Genomic DNA, 26,247 nt, shown 5'->3' with positions numbered 1-26,247 from the left:
TTTGGGTATGTGCTGGTTCTGAAGTTTGTGTCCACATTTTCCAGAGTCTGTTCATTTCATTGTCCTTTTTTTTTTTTAAACCATTTGTCCTGTTATGGGCCTTGTCCCTCAAACTCTCCAAGTCTTCCCTTATTCTCTTCAGCCTCGGGGTCACGGCATGTGCATTCATCAAGGTCACAGTCCACCCCAAACTGGATAACCTGTCTCACATTTGAATACACATTAAGAGCTGGCTATATCCAAAATTAGTGCAGAAATAGAAGATTATTTACAGTTTCTAAACCTTATATCCTTTCTCACACAGACATGTAACAAGTTAAAATAGTGTTTAAAGAAAAAAAAAAATGTTATTGCTGCTGTGTATTAGTGCAATTAGTTTATTTTGATGATTAGTAAACTGGTTTTGGCAACCCAGCCATAAGGGTTGCACAAGCCAGTGCACTCTTAGTGCTGGTCCCAAGCCCGGATAAATGGGGAGGGTTGCCTTGGGAAGGGCATTCAGGGTAAAATAGGTGCCAAATCTAATATGTGGATCACGAATAAGAATTTCTTACCATATCGGTCGAGACCCGGGTTACCAACGACCGTCACAAATAATTGTTAGCCAACAGGGAACCGGTGGAATTTGGGCATGTAAAAAATATATTTTATACATGTACTTTTGGCTGAAGGAGGAGAAGGAGAGGAGGAAGACATCTACAAAGATGGCAGGAAAAGAAGTGTAGGAGAGTGGAGGTTCAAGTTAGTACTTTAAATGTGGGTACTATGACTGGTAAAGGGAGAGAGTTAGCTCATATGATGGAGAGGAGAAAGGTAGATATGTTGTGTGTTCAGGAGGCCAAGTGGAAGGGGAGTAAAACCAGGAACATTGGAGGTGGCTTTTAACTGTTCTTTCATTGTGTGGATGGAAAGAGAAAGAGTGAAGGGGTGATTCTGAAGAAGGAGTACAGTAAGAGTGTAGTGGAGGTGAACAGAGTTTTTAATGGGGTGATGAACATGTAGCTGGAAGTTGAAGGGGTCATGATAAATGTCATCAGTGCTTATACTCCACAAGTTGGCTGTGAGATGGAGGAGAAGGAAAAATTCTGGTGTGAATTAGATGAAGTGGTAGAAGGTGTACCTAGGAATTAAAGATTGGTGATCGGGGCAGACTGTAATGGGCATGTAGGTGAACGGAACAGAGTTGATGAGGAGGTGATGAGTAGGTATGGTCTTAATCAGAGCAATGTGGAAGGGCAGATGGTGGTATATTTTGCTAAAAGGATGGAAATGGCAGTGGTGAATACATATTTTAAGAAAAAGGTTGATCATAGGGTGACATAAAAGAGTGGAGGAAGGTGCACACAGGTGGACTATGTTCTATGTAGGAGGCTGTAGGTGTTGGCAGGGGACAGTGTAGCTATACAGCATCGGATGGTGGTCTGTAGAATGGTTTTGGAGGTGAAGAAGAAAAGGAGGAGAGTGAGGACTGAAAGAAGAATAAGATGGTGAAAACTGAAGGAGGAAGACGGTAGTGTGAAAATGAAAGAGAGAAGGTTGGATGTTGTGGAGATGGTAAAGCAGGAAGTGGATAGGATTAGTAAGGAGGAAGTGAGAGCAGCGATTAAAAGGATAAAGAGTGGAAAGTCGATAGGACCAGATGACATACCAGTAGAAGCATGGAGATGTTTAGGAGAGATGGCAGTGGAGTTTTTAACAAGATTGTTTAACAGGATTTTGGAAGGTGAGGGGATGCCTGAGGAATGAAGAAGGAGTGTGCTGGTACAGATCTTTAAGAACAAGGGAGATGTGCAGACCTGCAGTAACTACAGGGGAATTAAGTTCATCAGCCACACCATGAAGTTATGAGAAAGAGTAGTGAAAGCCAGGCTGAGAGAAGAGGTGACCATCTGTGAGCAACAGTATGGTGTTATGCCAAGGAAGAGCACTACAGAAGCCTTATTTGCTTTGAGAATGTTGATGGAGAAGTATAGAGAAGGTCAGAAGAAGTTGCATTGTGTATTTGTGGATTTAGAGAAAGCATACAACAGAGTGCCGAGAGAGGAGTTGTGGTATTGTATGAGGAAGTCAGGTGTGTCAGACAAGTATGTGAGGGTGGTTGCAGGACATGTATGAGGACAGTGTGACAGCAGTGAAGTGTGCAGTAGGAACGACAGACTGGTTTAAGGTGAAGGTTGGTCTGCATCAAGGATCGGCTCTGAGCCCTTTCCTGTTTGTAGTGGTGATGGAAAGGTTGACGGATGAGGTCAGACAGGAGTCTCCATGGACTATGATGTTTGCGGATGATATTCTGATTGGTAGTGAGAGTAGGGAGCAGGTTGAGAAGAGCCTGGAGAGGTGGAGGTACGTGCTGGAGAGAAGGGGAATGAAAGTCAGTAGGAGTAAGACAGAGTAAATGAGAGGGAGGGCAGTGGAGTGGTGTGGTTACAGGGAGAAGAGGTGAAGAAGGTGGACGAGTTTAGGTACCTGAGGGTCAACAGTGCAACGTAATGGAGAGTGTGTTAGAAAAGTGAAGAAAGGAGTGCAGGCAGGGTGAAGTGGGTGGAGACGAGTGACAGGAGTAATTTGTGATAAAAGGGTATCTGCAACAGTGAAAGGGAAAGTTTATAGGACTGTGGTGAGACCTGCGATGTTGTATGGTTTAGAGACAGTTGCATTTAGTAAAAGACAGGAGGTGGAGCTGGAAGTAGCAGAGCTGAAGATGTTAAGGTTTTCGTTAGGATTGACAAGGATGGACAGGATTAGAAATTTGTTTATTAGAGAGACGGATGATCCGCTGTGGTGACCCCTAATGGGAGAAGCTGAAAGAAGAAGTAGTAAACTGGTTTTGGCCAGTTTTTGGGGCAATTAGTAAGAATTAAGGGAGAGATATAATACAAAATAAAATACAAAGGGGTCCCAAAAAAAAAACTTGTGCCAGCATAGCACAGCATCAGACTCTTAACACAACAACCACTTGAAATGACCTTTAACATGTATCACTTACAATTGCAAAACAAGTACCCCCCCTTAATGGCAAAGATAAATCCACATGAATACCAGAAACACAGCACAACATCCCTCAGAGCATCACATTGCCTCAGCCAGTTCTTCTTCCCATAGTGCATGTTGGTTCATCAACCACTAGGTGAGTGAGGCATACACACTTGACCATCCAAAAAAGAGAAAATATTAATCAGAACAAGCCACCTTGTTCAACTGCTCCATGTTGTAGTTCTAATGCTCACATGGCCACTGAAGGCACTTTTGGACCTAAAAAGGGTTCAGAAGAGCAAGCTGACTGGTCTATGGCTACATACCCCTCCATACACAACAAGCATCAAAGCAAAGGTTTTGTACCCCATGATAATCAATGAGCCTTGGGCACCCCTGATAATGTCCCCAGTTCACCAGTCATTGTCCCTTGGACCACTTTGGTAGGCACTTATGACTGCATACTGGGAAAATCCCACAATCCCTGCAGTTTTGGAGATGCTCTGACCCAGACATCAATTTGGCTCTTATGAAAGTAAAAAAGATTCATTTGTAGTTTGAATATATTGTATTTTAAGACAATAATGTTAAACAAAGTTCTAAGTGAATTAGTATCACTGTGTGAATATCATATGGGTACATTCTTGTGCATTTCATTAAGCTCAGTGTGCAATGTACATTACTGTCCTGGTAGCAGCAGCACTTTCTTTCTCATAATGCCAATTAGGAGGAAATGCTCCTTATATAATATAAGTCACAGTAGAGGTTGGGTGTCCATTTGTTATTTGAAAAATATCCACCAACCAGTCTCTGCTTTGTTAATGGAGCCCATATTTTTCTTCTGTAGCAGAGGAACATTTGCTTGGATAGACACTGATTGGTCTAATGAATTAATTAAAACTGCGGGGCACTTACCAGCACAAGAAACTCCCTAAAGGAAACATTCTTCAGGTCAGTTGTTTGAGTTAAAAAAAATGATACAAACTTATTAAGCGTCCTTGTCTACCCACAAGGTCTCAGAGACAACTACTGGTACCTTGCATATGGTATTAAGGAGGCACCTTAATGGAAATGTAAAATTGGGCAATACAACAAGGGAGAAAAACTGTAGTAGATTGTAAGGTTATTCAGTGTTGTATATTCTCCACAACTGAATGTGTATGGGTGAATGTGAGGCAATTCTGAGGAGAGAACCACTCTGCTTTGTGAGTCCCTAATTTTGGAACAGCTGAACATCAACACATTGTCTGAGTTAACCAAAACATGGAAAGGTTTCAGATGGGTGCTGATTTGTCATATGCTTCAGGACCCCAGTAGTGACATACTCCTCAGCCAGGTAATAAAATAATCCATACTAGCTATTCTTTTAACAATAAGACTAGCATTCTCAAACTGTATTAGAAAAGCCTTGTGTCTTCAGCAAAATAAAGCATGTGGTCCTCACCTGGCTCAATCCAATTGCCAGGCATAATGTTTTTCTCATGACTATTCCCATTCACTCCGGGACCTTGAAAAATAGTCATAGACCAAGGAAGAGACTGTGAAGGGGCTGTGTGTTGTACAGCATTATTCATTCCATTCCCATGGCAGAATATCTTCAGTGTGGGGAGAATAAGATTTGCATGGAGGGAACGGGACTATCTTATACGTTATTTTGTGAGAGGTGATCGATTAAGGCATTGGACTTTGGATCTAAAGGTTGTGATTTTAAATCCCAGCCACATCAAACTGCCACTCCTGGGCCCCTGAGCAAGGCCCTTAACCCCATAGCTGCTCAGTCCTATGAATGAGATAAATGTAAGTCACTCTGGATAAGGGCATTTGCCAAATGTGACTTTTTGAAAATCTCAGCATGCATGCACAATGTGCACAAGAAAGTAATCTGGTGGTTCGCAACAGCTGACTGTGAGTTACAGTACAGACCGAAAGTTTGGACACACAAGGTGTGTCCAAACTTTCGGTCTGTACTGTATATATATTATATATACAGTACAGACCAAAAGTTTATATATATTATATATACAGTACAGACCAAAAATTTGGACACACCTGCTCATTCAAGGAGTTTTCTTTATTTTCATGACTATGAAAATTGTAGAGTCACACTAAAGGCATCAAAACTATGAATTAGCACATGTGGAATTATATACATAACAAAAAAGTGAACTGAAAATATGTCACATTGTAGGTTCTTCAAAGTAGGCATCAAGAGAATGCCAAGAGGGTGCAAAGCAGTAATCTAAGCAAAAGGTGGCTACTTTGAAGAACCTACAATATGACATATTTTCAGTTGTTTCACACTTTTTTGTTATGTATATAATTCCACATGTGTTAATTCATAGTTTTGATGCCTTCAGTGTGACTCTACAATTTTCATAGTCATGAAAATAAAGAAAACTGAATGAGAAGGTGTGTCCAAAATTTTGGTCTGTACTGTCTATGAAACAAACCTCTATTATTTATTATACATATATAACTTTACTAATTATTACATTTAATTTTCAATTTTTTTATTTTTAATTACATTTTTGTTGGATCTGGGTCTCTATCTCAATAACACATGACCTGGTAATGACATTTTAATTAGACCAATTCTGATGTGCATTAAGGTTCCACACTACATAATTTATGTGTTAATTCACCCTCATAATACTCTGAGCAGGAAAAAAGTTGCAGTGTAGGCCACTCTCTCTTTCTTCTCTCCTGTTCCAGCCCTCAAATTCTGGCACTAATCCTAGACACTAGTAAAATGGAGTGCTGCTATCAACACGTTCAGTGCTCTTCCACTTCCTGTGTAAACATGCAAGCGTCAGTTCCTGCTGGACCCACGGTGGCAGGATGCTTTCACTTCAGTTTATTTCATTTTCTCTGCATCTGCTCATTAAAAGGCCCTGTTTTACAGTCTCCCATGATGGCTGACACCTGGCCTGGGCCTAATAAAACCCGTTTAGGCTGGTCATTTATTTACACCAGTACATCTTTCCCCTGAGCTCACTGCTTTCTGTGGGAGAGACTGACATGTACCTGAGCAGATATGGAAGAAGTGTAGCCACAAAGATTAACATAAAGGGTAGCAGGGCAAACTCAGAGACATAATACAAACATAATATCAGAGAATGCCCATATCAGTGATGTGTATGGGTTAATTACTTTTCCAATATGATCACTGGGTTAAAAATGCTTAATTTAAAAGGATTTAATTTTACCTTTCTGGAAGAAAGAGTGGATGGACAGCAATCTCCTCCATCATATTGGCAGTAGGCTCGGTTGTTAATTGTATCACACCAACCATCTCCACCAAATGGCTGGAAGGAAAGATAATTAGCTTTCAGAGAAGTGATCATCTTTATATGACTCTCAGGCAATAGCACATTTTTGCACCATTTTTTCAGTAAGCGTTTGTGTAAACAAGCTGACAAAATCTGGACAACATAACTGAGACTGCAATGTTTTGTCTCCCCACACATTTTCATACATTGTATATTAATGCCAAAAATATTAAACTCTCCTGCAACCTGCCAAAGGTAAAATTTTGACTGTCCATCAGTGAGACTTGATACCTGAGTTCACAGATGAGCCTAGGATAAGGCCCTGTTTTTTTAACCTCTATTAATAACTATAGACACAGTACTGAACACAGTACTTTACACTGCTGTTTAATGTACTTGCTTGAATCATTATCTTGTTATCTTTGTTTTATTGGATCTTTTATATTATCTGCCTCACACCTTCAGGTCCTTGGGTCAATACTGATGTAAAAGTGAGTAGCTTTTATTTAGTTCATGTTCTCCCTTTGTTCAAATCAGTTTCTTCCAGGACCTCTTGTTTCGTCCCACCACCCAAAGCATGTCCAAATTTGACTGACAAAGGAATTTAAAGCTGTAAGAGTTTGGAAATATGTGTGAATGGTGCTATAGGATGAACTGGAATACTATCCAAATTGTATCTCTGCCTCATGCACAGTGTTCCCAGGATAAGCTCCAAATCTCCTGCAACACTGACTAGGCAAATAGCAGAAAAGGCAGAAAGCTAAGTGACTGAGGGCTGAAAGTACATTAAATAAACACTTTGATGTAGGTTTCCATGTCATATAATTGGAAGCAACATGACAAACCCAATTTGTTCATTTTTAAACTGTGAAACATTCACAAATGTCAAATTGTAAAATGTTAACATTGGTTATTTCTATGACTACAATTAGTCATAATAATTTTAAAATAAATACAAGTTTAAATGTCTAACCACATCTTTTAATAAAAAGTTATGTTATGATCATGAATTAAAGTGGCCAGTTCAGTCACTTCAGCTTGGACCAGCGCCTTTCAATGCATGCAGATAGAAATACATTTTGTTAGTTTTAATGTTTCCAAAAAGGTTTTTGTTAAACTTATCTCACGCAATCTCTTTGTTGAGCTCCTGTTTTGTTTTGTTTTTTTATTAGCAGAAGACATCAACAAAAAGATTAACAGTATGTCTCTTTTACATTTTTGTGTATTTAATTTGACAGGAAAATAATTGTGAATTAATTTAAATGTGTGCGTGGACCAAAAATGTGTATTTACAGTAAATGTCTACTGTGATAGAATTTTTTTTTTTTTTGCATTTTTCCCCAAAGGCACAAAAACTGTGCAAGTAGATGTGAGTTTATTATGTCTAAATCTATAGAAAATGATTTATTTTTTTATTTTTTATTAAATACCAGAAAGTAAATCACAGAACAATCTTTCTGCATTTTATGTTACTGTAACAGGAAGTTTCCACTACAATTTTTTTTTTTCTACTTGCTTACTTCCAAAGCTTTATAGTCATAGTCTAAAGACTGTGGTGGTGCTGCTTTATTTGCACTAACTAACATATGAAGTTATACAAGATTCTTAAAGACATCCTGCTGTGTTCTACTATTAAAAAGTAATGTATGAATTTCAGGAAGAGAAATGTGAAAGTATACCTAAAATTAATAATTTATAGATGATGGCACCGGGGTTGTTCCTTACTTATTACTATAATAATACTGAAAATATATCTAGCAAGTTTTATTTAGTATTATATATTGATTGTAGTGTCATCTAAATAAGCTCTGGTGTTCTGGTACATTTGTAACCTGTGGTATGCTGGCATCATTTATCATGTTGTCATGGATAAAAATGAATAAATGTTTTGCTTAGCATCACATGAGAAAAATGTGTGGGTGGAGAGGACATGGGGTAGATGTAGGTGTTTCATGGTTCCAGACAAGATAAAACGTGATAAGATACATCATAGAACCTTAACTACTTTTAGACAATGTAGATATACTTTTCTTGACAATAATATCAGAAAGCTTAATATGTTCCTTTTTCATTGGTTCATTTTCACCAAGAATAAATGGTAGTAGACTTAAGATAAAATATTTAATTTAAGACAAAATATTTTTGTTAATTCAATTCAGTTTTAGTTGTATTGCACATTTTACAATGGACATTGTCCAAAGGCAGCTTCAAATAATTAAATAGGTCATAAAATATGAATATAAAATATGTGCCTTTAACTTAATTTTTTAACTAAAGGTTAATCAACAGCTTTATAATTTATAGGTTTTCTTGACTGTTTAATGAAGGTTAAAAAAAACATAAGTATGACCTAGATCTTTGGACAGAATCTGTCACAATAGGACATGCTTCTCATTTATCGTCTTTAAAAAACAAATAGTTTTCTACATTATTGAAAACAATTCAACAGGTGCTAACTAGTATACTAACTAGTTTTAAGAAAGCAAATTTAGCAGCAACACTTTTATATTGGTTGTAAAATTGATAGTTAACTTACCAAACTTGTACATTATAACATACTGTATCAACAACAATAAACCAGGTTTTCACTTTATATTCTATATATCTATTTTAATGCTAGTGACCTGAAACATAAGCAGCAGCATGAAAATACAATACAATTTTACAATATAACAAATTAACATTCAATTATTACATTTTTGACATTTTTGCTAGTCTCATCATTGCATAGCGACACCTTAATAAGCTCATTGCAATAATCCTGTACATTTCAACTACATACATCCCATTCAGATCATGTGTTTAACTTGGCATCTCAGCACTGAGCTTGTCAGTAGCTATTTAAAGGGTTCGTAATTGGAATGGTTACAAATGGGATTCCATGGAGTGTGGGTGAAAAGAGAGAGGAGGTGTTTATACTTATATATAAACCACATTTAGCAAGGAAGGCCTGTTTTCTTTGTTTCTGATGGAGTGGCTTCCTTTGACATGCAGTCTGTCTGGGAGCTAAGTATTACTCTGTCATTAGCATAGATGGCAAAAAAATAACCACTGACGTTTACCTATGGACTTATAAAAAATAAAAAAAAATTATGAATTTTTTTAAGATAAATTAACAAAATTTACATTTTTATACATATATACTTACATACCATTATAAATGTAAAAATGTTAATATAAAAAAAGAAGCTTTTATTTGCTTGACTTCATTAGGGACAATGGGTCTATTAATAGTAACTGATAAAATGTTCCCTTTCTGTCAATACAAAAAAAAAATAAAAAAATCAAGTAAAAAGTAAGAGATTTTTGATCAGAGCAAAGGTGGAAACTTCAATGACTGTGTGCAATTATTTTATATAATACGTTGCAATCATTCCTTAGTGTATCTTAAACACTATAAAACAACTAGATACAGAATTTTAGCTGATTTCTGTGTACTCAGTTTAACTTACTCAGTTTAACTTTCTCAGTTTTGGCCAAGTCCCACTGAACACATTATTGGCTCTCAAAAATAAAACAATCAACCCTAGTCTTATCGCTAATAAACTGATGATGGAGTTCTTAAGGCCTCCACTTAAAGCTGGTAGAACTCAATCAAAGTACATGCTCTGTTCCAGCTGAAAAGGAGCAGATGTGGACCCTACAATAGTTTATAAAATTTTCCATGGCACACTAGACATATCGGGCCAGTAAACACTGAGATGAAATCCAACTGAAAATCTTTTCAAAATGAAAACATGAATAACTGAGATAGGTATTTCACTCGAAACTCATAACATCATAACTCCAGCACCAGTCATTATACAAATGATGACTGTTCTGGTGTTTTGCGCACCATGTATAACAAAGTTTGTTTACTGTAGGCAGTAAGGATTGTGGCTCAGTACTTTATACAATTCTAAAAAAGACTCACCTCACAAGACTGAATGCAGTGGATCTGTTCAGGATTGGGGTGCCATTTCATTGTACCTGTACATACGATGCTCTACACATACAAACGCACACACAAATGCACAACCACAGAGACAAAAAAGAGTGAGATCAGTCATTATCTATTCTCATTATTGTGAATTTATATAGCTTTATAGAGATTCAAAGTATCTTTAGAAGTTTCCCTCTACCTGATGTCACCCTTCCTAAAATAAACCTACCTATAATCCTATGTTTACTGTGTGTACATTATTATAAATAATTTTAAGTTGTATTGTAATGTACTGAAAGTACAGAAAAAGCTTGCCAGATTGTACACAAAATAAATATATTAATACAAAAACAGGAAACACTGTATTTACCACCCTCATTCTCTTGTTTGCCTAGATATTTTATTGACATTACAAAAAACAGCAAATTCAGAGCAACATATGAAAGTCGTATCCATTCCTAACCTAGTTTTGACATTCAAATCCTGGAAGTCAGTACCTTATCTACTTATCTTAGTTTGACCTTTCCTCCACCTTGTTTACCCAATCTGAAAAATTTTGGATATCATTCCTGGAAAGCACATTTTGTCTAAGCCTGCTGAAGTATGGATATAAACAGTGGAGAAAAGGCCTGATACCTTTAGAAACTTGAGTGCTTGGTGTGTGGTATTTTAATTGTCGTCTATATAAACAGTTACACCAAAATCATCAGTTATAAATTAGAATGGAGACACAGAGATGAAATTGGCCTTTAAAAGAGTAATCGCAAAGCAATTCTAGAGCAAGAAAAAGCAAATGGGGCCAACCTATCCTTCAGATATGTCAATTATATGACAATTTGGTTTCAGTTTACTTAGATTGTGCTGCTCATGTGGTTGAATATATAAATGCCTAACTTGCTTTCAATTCTTGCTTTCAATGATGACTAAAGTAGAAACACCTCATGGGAATAAGTACTTTTAAGTCTTTCAACATCTCAAATATTTAAAGTCAATTTGTCAAGCTTCAAACTGGTTTGTTTGCAATGTTTTCCTTTTTATGAGTGGATTGCATGCAATGTTAACTGGCAGGAGATTCAAGTTGAGGGGGAAAAAAATATGTAGTCAGAGCTGATCCATGTGTTATATATGCAATGTTTTGCGGACATTATCAATGAATAAATACGAACAAATGAGATTCACTTCTGTGGTCACCAGCTAAACAGACTGCTGCTAGTCAGTTGCTTAGATGCTGGCTCATGCTAAGTAGCCTTTATGATCAAATAGTATGACCAAAGAAAGTACAAAAACATTTCTGGTTTACAGATAGGACAAGAAAACTGTTAGTAGAATTGGCTACTAGCTGTTGTAAAGCAGAAAATAGCAAATAGCAAAATACTTTACCTGAACCCTGGATGGAAGGATCCAGTGTTTAACAGTATCAGCCGTAAAGTTACTGGGCAACACCACAGGGTCACTTAAGGGTACGACACACACCGGGTAACAGACTGCACCTGCCATGACACAAAACAAGCCTTTATTTTAATGTGTTGAAAATATTCATGTGAACACAAAAAAAAAAAAAGAGACATCTGTGCTATGATAGCAGTAACTCTAATATGTGCTTAACAGGAAGCGCTGCCACTTCACTGTTACAAAGTATGTTCTCCCTATGTCTGCAAGAGTTTTCTCTGGCTATCCAGTTTCCTACCACATCCTTAAAGCATACTAGTACGGTAGAATTTCTCCCCAGTTGTGAATTAGCAATAAAATGTATTCTGTGACAGACCTAGTGTAGCATTATTACATATTAGACCATTTAATACTTGAGTTTGTTTAATGCAATGGTTGCTACAGGTTTGTTTGCATCTTTAATTGGGCCTTTTTCACCTTTTGCAGTATTGTGAGGTGTGTCTATCATCAACATTAAAATGCAACTTTGTTGCTTCAAAAAATGTAAAAAAAAAAAATTATAAATATACACACACAAAACATTTCACACAATAAAACAAACAAAAGTAAGGGTTCTCCCAAATCACAATTTTCCTGCTTCAAAAGCCAGACAAAAAAATGTCTTCAACTGAGACCTAAAAAACCTCTATGGAAGCCTGCCAAATATAAAGGGCGAGACCGTTCCACAGTTTAGGACCTACCACAGAAAAAGCCTGATTACCTTTTGACTTCCTTTTGGACTGAGAAACAGCCAAGACCATATGATATATTGATATTAATGACCTACCCAATGTGTAAGACCCTAAGAGATTGCAGATATAATTTAAAGACAAATTGTGTATCGCTTTGAAAACCAATAAAATTTGAAAATCAATTCTATACTTGACTGGTAACCAATAAAGAGAGGAAAACACCGGAGTGATGTGCCCTCTTCTTTTTGCGCCAGTGAAAATCCAAGCTGCCGCATTCTGCATAAGCTTGTAAGGATGGTCAGATCCTTCTATGATCCCAGACCCCGAGAACTGCTATGCAACTTCATGAGGCCAGACCCCGAGAACTGCCATGCAACAAAACAATAAACTTTCTAATCTGAAGAGAGGATCTCTTTAATCTGAGGAGAGAAAGTCATCTGTTCACCTTCTCACCAATCCGTGAGCCCCCTCTGTCCCTCCTGGGGAGATTTACGGGTCATGGAAGGGTACAGAAGTTCTCGAAATTCAAGATACTATACTTGCATAATGTATTAATTACATTTTAGGAATTTATGCATTTTAAATCCACATGTTTGGTATAATTTTAAAGGTCTAAGCGTGATTGAAAATATAATCTCAGTCCCATATCAGTAGAACAGGCTTCAGGTTTGGGGGAAATTCTGTCCTACTGACATAAGGGTTGCCCATGAGAAGATCCTTATCTGGTGTTGGTTTTAATCTAGGTGATCATTAAGGCTAATCACCTCCTGTCCCAAGAAAGTGTTTGCAAAGCTTTTATCACTTTGAATTTACGAGTGTTAACGTTGGTTGGGGTATTTAAGGAAATTTGGCAAAACACTATGTGTCTCTATTGCCAGGTACAGTGACCCTTTAACAATTATTTTGCACACTGTATTGCTCAACTATTTGGTTTTAAACTGATCATGTTGTGTATCTTTTTCCTAGTATTTGTTTTAGATGTAACATTTGTTTATTGTTTATTGCCTGGCAAATAAATGTATAATTCTTGATTAACTCAAGAATAAATGATTTCTGAAATCATTTATATCTAGTTGATTATGTAGTCTGGTGTTACTGCAAATCTATGACCAGGATAGTACAATATGAAGGCTCATGAGCGGATGGAGCATCAAGCACCATGTCTGGGACCTTCTGATTTCTGACTATCACTGACTAAGCAAGTTATAACTAAGTGGATAAATACATTATTTACCGTATATCCTCTGACTTAGATTTGGACTGGCCTCCGTGAGCAGGTATCGTTAGCCAACACAAGAATCTAAGCAACTCCGGGTCCATAATGAATGATTATTTGAAAAGACGGAATGTTTAAAATGATCTATTAAAATTAAAGAAGAAATATCAGCAATAAGGTAATTTGCTTGAATTAGATATATTGAAGTTAAATCTTAATTATAAATTGATATCAGATTAGAGGTAAAAATTGGATTCATGCAACAAATTGATATTAATTTTAGTAAGCTTTTACAGCAGCGCGAGAAAGACTAACACCTTCACCCACACCAGTGGATTCCGTCATTGGTCCATTGGGTGGGCACCCTTACAAGCTGCAAGCAAGATAGTTTCAGATCCCAACATAGAAATAATTACTGTAATCTAGTCACAAAGTGATAAAAGCATGAATAACACTCTCCAAATCTTTAAAACTCAAAACGGTTTTTAGTTAAGTTGATAAAAGCATTGGCTATCTTCTCTTTCACATTAGGAGGACCAAGTATGATCTCAGACTTTTTTCATTAAGCTAAATAAAATTACTTGGCAGCCAAACTTTAATCTAAACACCGCAACAGCGACTGCAAAGACTGCTAATTTCAAACCTTCAGCAGTAGATAAAGGAGTGAAACCATTTCAAAGCTGATCCCCTAAAACCAACCTCATAATACAACCTTTTTTAAAGAATCTAATGAGCCACAGTGTCGAATGCAGCAATGAGATCTAACATAATTAAAAAAGCTTCCTAGAATCAACCACTAATAAATAATCATTTAAAACTTTTACCAGAGTGGTCTCTGTACTATGACCAGCTTTGAAAGCAGATTGAAATTTATCCAGGAGATGATTCTAAAACTACCGTCTCTAACACTTTATACAAAAATTGTAGTGTAGAAATGGAAATGTAACCTCAAGGCCGGGTTTTTTATTTAAAGGATAAACCACTGCATGCAACCACTACAAGATGGAACACAACCCTCAGATAAAGAACTATTCACAAAAGATAGTATACTCAGGCCCATGGTTTCAAACACATATTTAAAAAAAAAAAAAAGACACTTCCGTGCCGGTCCACCATCACAAACACTGTGGTAGTTGCAAGAAATGGATTTAAGCCAGCTAAAGATGCCAAAAGCTGCGCACACTTGGTGAATGTCTTGACATGCCTTTGGATTATGGTTTCTCCTCACGACATAGAGATTTCGCTCATCTGAGAAGGATTATTTTTTTGCTGGGAAGTAAAGACATATAGGGGGAGTGGATTCCACAGCATGAGGATCAACTCACCACAGGATTGTTTGAATGAGGGGGACCTGCCTAAAAACATTGGCGCAAAAAGACTGCATACACACAGTTTAACAAAGACTGGGGGTGTTGGGCATTATCTGTAAATATTGTATTGTTTCTATTATGTATAATACATGTCACTAATGAAAATGTTTTGTTGTTTGTTTACTGTGTCACTAAAGATTCTGGACTGATTGTCATCAGTACCTCTCTGAGGTGAAAGTCGAGTTTTGTTTACTCAAGAGTGATGCCATCTCAGGGAGTTTTTTCTTGCCACTGTCGCCACTGGCTTGCTCATTAGAGATAAACTTAAAGGAGTGTTTTCTGATGCTGAAATGTATTTTTGTAATCTATTTTATTCTGTAAAGCTGATTTAGTGTATATTGTTAAAATGGCTGTATTACAATTTACAATTACAATTTTATTGGAATTGAACTGAATTTACACCAACCAGGCATAATATTATTACCACAGATCAGGCGTAACATTATGATCACCTGCCTAATACCGTGTTGGTCCCCATTTTGCTGCTACGATGCCATCAAACATTAACAGCATGAACTTCTTCAGCAATTTCAGCTACAGTAGCTCGTCTGTTGGATCGGACCACGTGGCCTAGCCTTCGCACCCCACATAAATCAATGAGCCTTGGCCACCCATGACCCTGTTGCCGGTTCACCACTGTTCCTTCCTTGAATCACTTTTGATATATGCTAACCACTGCAGACTGGGAACATCCCACAAGAGCTGCAGTTTTGGAGATGCTTTGACCCAGTCGTCTAGCCCTTGTCAAAATTGTTCAAATCCTTACACCCATTTTTCCTGCTCCTAACACATTAAATTTGAGGACAAAATGTTCCCTTTCTACCTAATATATCCCACCCACTAACAGGTGCCATGATGAAGAGATAATCAGTGTTATTTGTTATGTTTTTTACTCGTGGATATGCTCTCATTGCAAGAAAGCAAAACTAAATAAAAATTTGGGGATACCCAAAGTTTCTGACCATAGTTACCAGTTCACGTCTGCACAATTGGACAAATTGAGTAAGAACTGGTGAGTAACACAAAAGCTCACCCCACTTACCATTCACATCTGTACCTGACTTTCTTATAGAATGGACACTAACAGCCAGGGTCTTATATGAGACATCAGCATGAGACAAAGTACCAGTGGATCCATAAGTTACCATATTTGCTACATGCCAACCAAAACTATGGGAAAAACATGGGTTGAGCTCATGATGGGATCAAAAGAATGCTTGATGCACTGCCCCCAACACCAGCCAATAAACAACAGAAGAGGGCAGAGGAGGATAAAACCAGAATATGTTTGCATAGTGTTAAACGCAATTTACCGGCAAAATAGTTTTGGTTGTTTTTTTTTTTGTTTTTTTGTTTTTTTTTGGGGGGTGTCTATGTAGCATTAACACAAAACATTTTTTTTGGCCTGTCTTGTTTCCCCATTTTTACGTGTTTGGATCGAAATTAAAGTATCGAAGGATGAGGTTATAAATGCCATAAATGTGAAAACAAATGTGGTTTCATGCTAGTGTGTCATCTTGTACATTACCATAGTTGCCGGAAATGGATCTAAGCTGGCTAGGAGATTCCAATAACAGTGTACTCTCTGTAAATGTCTTTACATATCTTTGGATTTTGGTTAATTTAATCTGGGAAGGATTACTGTTAAAGCTGACAGAAGCTAAATTGATATTGGGGAAGTGAACACAATTCACCACAGGTTTGTTAGAGTGAGGGAGCTCTCACTAAAGATATTAACTTTTGTACATATTGAGCACAAAGACTGCTTGCACAAACCTATTCACACATGCACAAAGACAGGGGATGTCAGGCAGCATTTGTAAATATTATTATTTTTTGTATATTTTACTGAATATTTTTTTTGTTGGTTGCTTCCTTGTGACACGCACTCAAGAATTCAAACTGATTATAGCCAGTGTCTCTCTAAGACATCAGTGTTCCCAGGAAATGGTTCAGGATGCACTGTGACCATGTCGCTAAAAATAAATTACTCATTCATTTGAATCTTCAGTAACCACTTTATTCTATTTAGGGTTAAGGTGCATCCAGAGTATAAGCTGAGAACACCCAGATCACCTGGGAACATGCACAAAATATTTCACATAGGAATTCTGTAGTTGTGATGTGACAGCGACACCCAGTGCGCTGCCATGATTCCTTGATTCAATTACTAACATAAATGCAAATAAATAGGTCACATGACTGATGTATAATATTTAGAATATTCTAATGTGTTGTCACTTATAATAAGTATATACACTAGCAATTCTAAACTTTTTAAAACAATTTTTACTTGCAACCAGTTTATTCAATGCACAAAACCACATCATTAAAATATAATGGTGATGACTAGAAGATAACTGAAATGTTAATTTAAAAAAAGCTTTTTATCAGATTAATGTGGTAAACATGTTTAAATCCTCACCGATGCCTAAACCCTCATCACAGGTATACTCCACCATGTTCAGATCCAGAGGGGCCTGGCACAATCCTCCCATTGTCTTACACATTTTGAAATCTTCAGTCCATTGCCCATCTTTTGTGCAGCGAATTGAGTGCTATAAAGATAAAACAAGAGGATGATTTGGAATCTATTATGTTTGCATTATTCTATTATAAATTCTAGTTTAATGTCAGTAACTTGAAGTGTGTAAGAATCTTTTAATAAGTGAAAGTGAAAAAAGTGCAATATTAATATGATTTTACCCTATCAGTAGTTATAGGGCAGTGAAGAGTGCACACACTATCATAGTCCAGGTGGTTGGTACATGTATACATGCCCTCAAACATGGCAGGCAGAGCAGGGCAAGAGACAGGGGAACAGCCACCAGTCTGCCATCTGCCACCCTCTAAACATTCCAGCTTCAGAAACCTCCTACACACACGCACACACACGCACAGACACACACACACACACACACACACACACACACACACACACACACACACACACACATTACTATGATCATAAATACTTTTCCGCTGACCTGTGCATTACTGCTTAATCTTTCATTCTACTAATCTGAATGGCTAATGAAAAAAACATTGTAGCCCATTATAACATTTTTACATTTAAAAGCACTGTATGGTTTTAAAACATTTATGGTAACGAACACAATAGACAAAACATAAATTTGAATTTTTCCTATTACTGTGGATTATTTGCAACATAAAGTGTACATGGACAGGATTGCGTGTGGACTATTATAGTCTGCCATCTGCTTATATTCCAAACTACTTAACTTCCCAATTAAATTGTTTCCATCGTAATGAACAATGTACCATTTACCGCAGTGAACATTATGGGACAGATTACAAAATAGATTCATATTAACATGTCAAAAAAAATTTGGTAGGACTCACTAATCACCAACTCCTGACTGTAGCAGAATTGTTAAAAGGGTAGGAACACACAGAAGCAATAACAGTGCCTATGATATACTCTCATAACGAAATGCCTTTTCGAGTGAATGTGTCAAAGGTATTAATAAACAAGAGAATTTAAAACCATTTATTAGCCCTGCTGGCCATGACTTGCAGCATGAATGGGCAATTAAAAGGGCTTTAGAGGTGTTCACATATTTTTACAACCAGTTTAATAACCCATAAAGCCATGGCAGGTGTAAATACTGGCCTCCCCTGACCTTATTAAATGGTGATAAGCTGCATTGGGCAATCCAATTAGATAAACTTCCTCAGTCACATTGTATATGATAAGCCATTATAGACATTTAGCAAAATTATGGTACTATAGAGTTATTTAGAAAGATTACATTTATTTTATAGCCTTGATAACTCGAAATCAAAATTAAATGTAAAACCATGTGAAATACTCACTTTCTTGGCTTTTTGGTCAGGGTACCCATAATGTAATATCCAGGGTTGCATTTGTATCGACACACGGTTCCCACATCATGCCTTCTTCCATTGCACTGTGGCACCAAGAGTTTGGCAAATGGTACCGTGGGTGGGTCCATACATTCAATCTTACAATAAGCTTCAGGGAATGACCACAGTCCATCCTCAAGACAGGCCAATGTACTGCTTTCACCTTAGCAAAATTAAACATCACAAATAAAATATCACTGGAAACAGAAAAAATTTAAATGCTACACAGAAAACCTAGAATGTTATGCTATAAGAATTTCAGCATGAAATTGTTTAAAAAATAGATCTTGATCTGGTTTTGTACGTTTAACTAAAATAAGTCTGGGATTTTACACCATACTATGAAAACGCAATGCAAGCACATCAGAAAGTGAAGAATATGACTTTATGGGAGATGGAAATCCAAATCTGTTTTCTCTAAAAGTTAATGAAGTACAACAGAACCTCATGGTAACTTGTACCTTATGTGGGATACACGCCTGAAACATGCCTGAAGCCATATGATGCTGGTAAGGTAAAAGAAAACTAATTAGAATGTGTGAGCAATTTTACTGGTGAACAAAATTATGATGACTCTCTTTTGCATTGCTTCCAAAAAGAAAAACTTTATAAAGTGTACAAAGCGGAAGCACACTTTGTAATTCTGACCGCATTCAGCAGCACCAAAATTGGGGCTAATAATCCAATTTATTTTTGCAACATATGCAAAGCAGCAACCTGTTAATTCCTCAGAACAATTTACCTAATATAATAAATAAGTTTTAGATCCATTCTTGAAAATTGACAGACTTCAGAAACATGCCTATTTTAGCCCAACAGTTGTAAGTATATTGTTCTAACTATTTAATTATTTCAGTGTAAAAGCTAAACATTAAAAACTTTTTTCATATATAAGGAAAGTAGCCCAAGAAGGCTACGAACAAGAAAAAAATATATTACTGCGCTAGGGTGAGGATGCCAAACATTTGTTTGGAGCTCTTTTCCCTTCGTAAAATCCTTTGGAAATTAATGAGCAATCTGATCCAGTTGTTCTTTTCTATTTCAAACTTGCAACAAGTTGCAGCATTTAATCCAAAGGCATGCAGTTTAAACTCTAAAGGCAAAAGCTGTTAATTTCATTACAACAACTCTCACTTATTCTTGTTCCTGAATGGAAGTTATTTGGGTAAATATTAATAAAATATTATATGATTCAAATAGCTGTTTGTACTCTTTGTGGTATGCCTGGCTTTTTGATCTTCGATTATTTAATTTTTGTTAAATAGACACAAAACATCTCTTATACCTTTATATACTTTTCCATAGTTCAAAATTTATCGTAAATACTGTCAGTGGTAGTGTAAGTCAAATAAATATGGTTTGTTAGGAATTAATGAATTGTGCATAGACGCGATCTGAGGTAATAATGCCATTTAAATGGAAAAAAGTGGCAGGGTATATTTTATGTGTAGAAGGTGAAACCTTGAGCCAACATAAATGGAGATAAATAGGCAATACAGGAGTGAAATAATTTCTCTTGTTGGGTGGATAAAGGAGAAACATGTCGAAATTTTGTTCTGACAGTGGCAACACAAATAAGATATAAGTTATAGTACAAGTCAAAAGTTTGGTCACACCTTCTCCTTTACTGTTTTTTCTTCATTTTTATTATTTTTAACATTGTACATTAATATTGAAGACATTCAAACATACAAAAGAACATGTAAAGAAATATGCAGTAAACAAAAACTTTTAAAATAACGTTAAATAAGAGTATGTTTTATATTTTTTATACTTCAAAGCAGACACGTTCTTCTTTAATGACAGCTTTGCAACACTCCTGGTATTCTCACAGTCAATCTTATGATTTAGAGGTGTTGGGTGATTGTTGGCCGCTTTTCCTTCACTCTCCGATCCAACGCACCACAAACCATCCCAACTGGATTTAGATCAGGTGGTTGTGGAGGCCAGGTCATCTGATTCAGCACTCAATTACTCTCTGTCTTGAACAAATAGCTCTTACATAGCCTAGAGGTGTGTTTGGGGTATTGTCCTGTTTTTTAAAAAAGATTTTTAGCCCCACGAAGTGCAAACAAAATAGGATGGCATGTCGCTGCAAAATGCTGTGTCAGCTATGCTGGTTAAGTGTACCCTCAATTTTGACTAAGCCACCAACCAGCGAAGCACACCATTAACTGTGGGAGCCACACATTCAGGAACAATTTATTGACCCTCTGTATGTCTAACAAAAACACAGCAGTTAGAAACAAAAATCTATCATTTGGACTCATCAGATAAAAAGACAGTTTGATGGTTTTTGAGACTGCACTAGGGGGTACTTTTAAAGTTCTTGAGATTTTTTAGATTGACTGACCTTCATTTCAAGTAATATACTGGGTTGTTTAACACTTTTTGTTTACTACATAATTGCATACATGTTCTTTCATAGTTTGGATGTCTTATGTATTAATGTACAATGTTGAATGAAATAATAATGAAGAAAAAACACTGAAGGAAAAGGTGTGTCCAAACTTTGACTGGTACTGTATACTATAACTGATATCTTAGTTGTGCTCCCATATTAGTTACTCCCACATTACTTTTTTACTGTACTGAAAATGCATTGTCAAATTAATTCTATGGTTTTCGTCATCATGGTCTAAACAGTTGTGTTGGTCCTCAATAAGTTCAACATAAAAAAAATAAACATAGGTGATTGAAAAATAAATAAATAAATAAATAAATAAATAAATAAATAAATAAATAAATAAATAAATAAATACTAAAAAAAATTAATAAAAAAAATTATAATGATGTGTGTACCTATTTTCCCACCTGTTATTATTATTATTATAATGATGATAATAATAATAACAGGTGGGAAAATAGGTACACACATCATTCCACACAGTCATTAAAAGAGTATTTAGCAGGCTGATGTAAACAATTAAATGAACAAGATTAGGGTCAGGGTTAATTATCATGAACAACTAGAAGAATCAGCCATGATTGATTAGAGAAGCAATTACAGGATTGCAAGGCTGTATAACAGTACTGTTTAACAGTATAAATAATAGTATATAGACAGTTTCCAGGAGCAAGTATCCCAGCAAATTCAGACCAATGTCCAAACATTTATTGCTCAGAAATATAAATAATCTCCAGAGCTATATCATGTGACCTATAGGCATTTAAAAGTATAGTAATTATTCATATTGACGATCATAAAAAGACTAAACAAATATTCATCTGAAAAAAATTAAAATAAAAGTTGGACAGGGTGCAGTCGATTGGTCATCATGTACAATGAAATGAATGGGAAAAAAAACAACAACCTATTAACAGAAAGAGATCTTCCAATCAGTGAGAGAACAATATACCAGAATATTCTTGGCCCAAATGTGAGGCCACATGTCCAGCAACTTAAGCTAGGTAGAAATTGGATAATTCACTGAGACATCTGATTCCAAGAACACCGGTAAATAGACATCTGAATCAAGATTTGGCAATGAGGTGATAATTCAACTTAATTAAGATGCTGTGCGATCTTAAGAAAAACAAAAGTACACAAAACATGGCTGTATTTATTTATTTTATTCATTGACATTTGAATGCCATCAATCATCAATGAACTGAATAATGTAAGAGATCAATACATTTTATAAAAAAAGTAATTACTTCATGCTGTTGTTGGTAAAAGTGGGTCTACGAGTTATTTTTCGCACCTAATTTCTGAATTATTTATATATTAGGATAAAACACTACATTTTAAAATCTGATGGGCTGTTTGCTGTCACCTGAGGTTATTTGTTAACTACAGAATTTGATAAGGTCACATAATTAAGATTTAGGCCCAGATAAATAAAAACGTATTAAAGGAGTATGGACTTTCATTTTTTTCCCCATTTTGTCACATTAGATGAGTAAAGAAAGGGTGTTTGACGGGTGTCCAGTCTTACTGAGAAAGGGATTTCATGGTTTTCATTTGGACCAAGCAAAATCCACAATTGAGAATCTATTGAATGTCATGATCACCACAGTAAAAAGTTTTAATCAGGTGTGACTCTAGCTCGATAGGATTGAAAACCTGCACCCACACCCACTTTTGCAAAAAGCAGTTGACTCTCCTGCTTTAAAGTAATAAACATTTCTTCCCTGTTCATTCTTTCCTCCTTCTCCTTGACCAATAATGCCTCCTCTAGCCCCTTCTTTATCAGAAATGAGTGAGAATACAAAAGAGTACACATCAAGCCTTGTTGGACTCAGGATGTAACCAGACAATCAGTGCAAAAAAAAAACAATTAGTAAGGTGTGTGCATGGAGAGTTTACAAATATCTGCTGGTGCTGGGTGTAATTAAATTCTGTGAGGGAAGTGGAGTTGTTGGTTAGTCCTAATCAAACCTATCCACCAATTGTTGGGACAAATTGGCTGGAACTCTAGGCATTAGTAAGGAAATTGTTGGTGGATGGCCCTGCAGTAGCTAACCATAATGTGGATGTGTGCCGTATTAGCTGGGGACATGGTGACAGGGCCGTCAGGGAACACAAAGGTTGTGGAAGGCTACACCTCTTTAGTATTAGCAAGGATTCCCATCTGGGATTTCTCTTTGAAGCAGTTACAAGACGAGACCCTGAGGCACTGTATTCATATTATGAGCATTTTGTAAAATGTTCAAATTATTGAGGAATAAATCAGACAGCAATAAAGCAGGCACGGGTTGCCAGTTTGCGAAGAAATTATTGCCTGTGTCTTATTATGTTTAGTTTTTCCAATGTCTGACTTTTTATGCTTTTGCAGATCTTAAACGCCCACAAAGTTTAGTTCTGTATAAATAAATGAAAACCCGGAGCTCAGTTAATTGTTTACCTGTTTCTTATTCACCTGGATGGGATCCTTACATGCCATGATCTTACACCTTCCCTTTCACTGCTTTTCTTTTTTAATCCATTTACCAATCAAACATTCTTTTTATTATAGATGTACAGCTTATACTATAGATATCAATGTCAATATTATATCAAGAGTATTGGGAAGTTTTCAAATATAAGCATCAAGGTTTTAGTTTTATATCTATAGTAGGCAGATGCAGTTATTCACTGTATATAGTTTGTAGCAGTGCAACCTTTAAGCTATCCAAGCTAGAAAAGTCATCTTTAGGTGGTCCATGTGATACCAGTCCACAGCTGACTCTTTCTTAGGGCAAACACTAGGCTACTCATGTGGGACCGTTCTCAGCAGCAGAAAGTAATCATGTCATTAGTGATTGTTAAATTGTGTAAAATCAATTGCATTTTTATGTATTTTGTGTATATGCTGCATTTAATAAAGTATAGAATAAAAAAAAAGTAAAAATGTCAATACAAATGATTGGTGCACACATACAAAGAAAACCTGATCCTCAGAAAACCTGTCCAGAATAAAACAATGTTTGAAAGATACTCAGTATGTTATAATCAAAATCATCAAACTCATTTAGCATAGTTACACAGTGACACAAAGCTCCTTTGCATGGGATTCTCTAGTGAACATAAAACATGTTCTTAATCTTAAGCTGTTTTCTCACTCCTTTAGTGTTTGCTTGCACTTATAAATGCTCTAATGAATAAAATCAGACTTCATGCTTACTTGAAATTCTGGATCCTAAAAAGAAAAACACAGCAAAAAATAAAAATATAAAAAAACTAAGAATGTTACCTTGCAATGTGGAGGGTGGGTTGCAAGAGAAGGTACACTGCTTGCCAAACGTAGTACCCCAGGGGCAGGTGAAGGAAGCAAAAGAGACATGAGAGTTGTCAGGAAGACCACAGTCCACCGGCTCACAGCTCACCGCATGGTCCCAAACTCCATTGACACAGCTCAACTCTACAGTTCTCTGTGAACCAATCAGAAACACAGTCCGAGATAAATAATGTAGCTGATGACTATGTTGAAGAGATTTTATGTATGACATTTCCTTTTTTAAGGACATTAGACAATTGATGATGTAACTCTGGATAGAATTTTAGGTAAATCATCTGTGGCAGGAAGACCTTGCTGTGATTGATGCCAGTCTCTCATTTGAAGGTGATGTAGACAATATTACTAGAAATATAAAAATATTACGGATAAGCGGGAGAAAATGAATGAATGAATGAATATAAAAATATTCCTACAACAAAAAATTATATAACTATAAGATACAGAAAAATGTCATTTGTTTGTTACTGCTAGGTCGAAAATTATAATGCCTGACAGTGCTGATGTTTCAGTAAGTGCATTAACAAGCAGCCATTACTAGAACCAGAATATTTGATTGCATCACCCCTTCACACATATTTTATCCACACTGCATTAGTTTTGAATAAAACCAATTGCAATATATTGATGGCATTAATTATAAAATATTAATAATTGCTTGTAAAACATTTACCTCTCATGTCAGGGGGCTAGTGTTTTTTTCTTACAAAGCCCCACAATTATTGAGCAGCCTTCCAGGTTAATGTTTGGGAAACAGTCACTGATTTAAGTGTCAAGACATTAGTTACTAGTTTTTCAACAGAAAAGCTTCTTATGCAGCTGCAGTAGCGGCTCTACTACTTTAAAAATAATAAACTAACACTGAAGTTTATTGTCGCATAAAGAATGTTACTGGCCTTCTTATTAATAGACAATATGTTGACATATACTTATGATCAGTGTATAATCAGTGTTCGCTGAGGAAAAGATTTTCTGTTTTGAATACAGCTGTCTGACGGCATTTCTCAAAGCTTATTTCTTAACCCATTTACTATTATTTGGATGATATTCAGTTAATAATTGGTAAACAATGTTAATCAAATATAGTCATTGTATAACATACTTTTTTTGCAGGCAGTGTTGGGCAGTAACGCGTTACTGTAACGCAGTTACTTTTGACAGTAACTAATACTGTAACGCGTTAAATAAAGTAACTCCGTTACCATATGGTGCGTTTTTAAATGAATTAATTTTGGCTGAAGTGTAGCCTACAGTCTAACCTGTTTACAGCAGCGACACATTGTAGGATTGGTGGATGAACCACTGTAAACACGAAGAAGACGCACTGTGGGCGTGTCTCCGTTTATTCAGGTCTGTGCGCCAGTAATGGCGAGTCGAGGCGAGAGCAAGACGAGTTTCTCAAAGTGGAAAAATGCTCTTTATTTTACTTCAGTTGAGCATAAAGACAAAAACCTTTTAGTCAAATGTAAGCTGTGTCTTTCTGGTTTGAAGGTCGTATCTACTGCAATAGCAGCAACTCCAAACTGTCGAAGCTCCTCCAGAAACTCCACGCCTCGACGAAGCTAGAAGCTAACCCGGTGTTCTGTTCTACATTGTTGATAGTTTTCATATTTAAGTTGTGAAAGGAACATTTTTAAGAGCTCAACACAACAGCTTTTATGATGCAGAAGCCACTTTAGTTTTTGATTCTGAATATATTATTCAGCTTGTTTTACTTTTTGATGTAAGTAATCAACAAAGTAATTGAGTTACTTTTTGAATGAAGTAACTAG

General features: G+C 36.3%; 1 protein-coding gene across 1 annotated transcript in view; it reads right to left on the bottom strand.

Moving 5' to 3' along the window:
* Positions 1-36: 36 nt before the first annotated feature.
* The window catches only part of pappa2 (pappalysin 2), a 78,222-nt gene continuing 52,011 nt past the window's right edge, over positions 37-26,247 (bottom strand). The window contains exons 16-23 of the mRNA XM_083541611.1: positions 24,434-24,611; positions 18,708-18,921; positions 17,577-17,745; positions 17,296-17,428; positions 11,545-11,654; positions 10,156-10,227; positions 6,180-6,278; positions 37-200 (exon numbers count right to left, since the gene is read on the bottom strand). Coding sequence (XP_083397737.1) covers positions 93-200; positions 6,180-6,278; positions 10,156-10,227; positions 11,545-11,654; positions 17,296-17,428; positions 17,577-17,745; positions 18,708-18,921; positions 24,434-24,611 — 1,083 coding nt within the window. The 3' untranslated portion in view covers positions 37-92. The remainder of the gene's footprint in view (positions 201-6,179; positions 6,279-10,155; positions 10,228-11,544; positions 11,655-17,295; positions 17,429-17,576; positions 17,746-18,707; positions 18,922-24,433; positions 24,612-26,247) is intronic.

Source organism: Silurus aristotelis (assembly GCF_946808225.1).
Source record: "Silurus aristotelis genome assembly, chromosome: 5".
Taxonomy (NCBI): Eukaryota; Metazoa; Chordata; class Actinopteri; order Siluriformes; family Siluridae; genus Silurus; species Silurus aristotelis.
The sequence above is the reverse complement of the archived record's forward strand: the minus strand, read 5'-3'. Positions and strand labels throughout refer to the sequence as shown.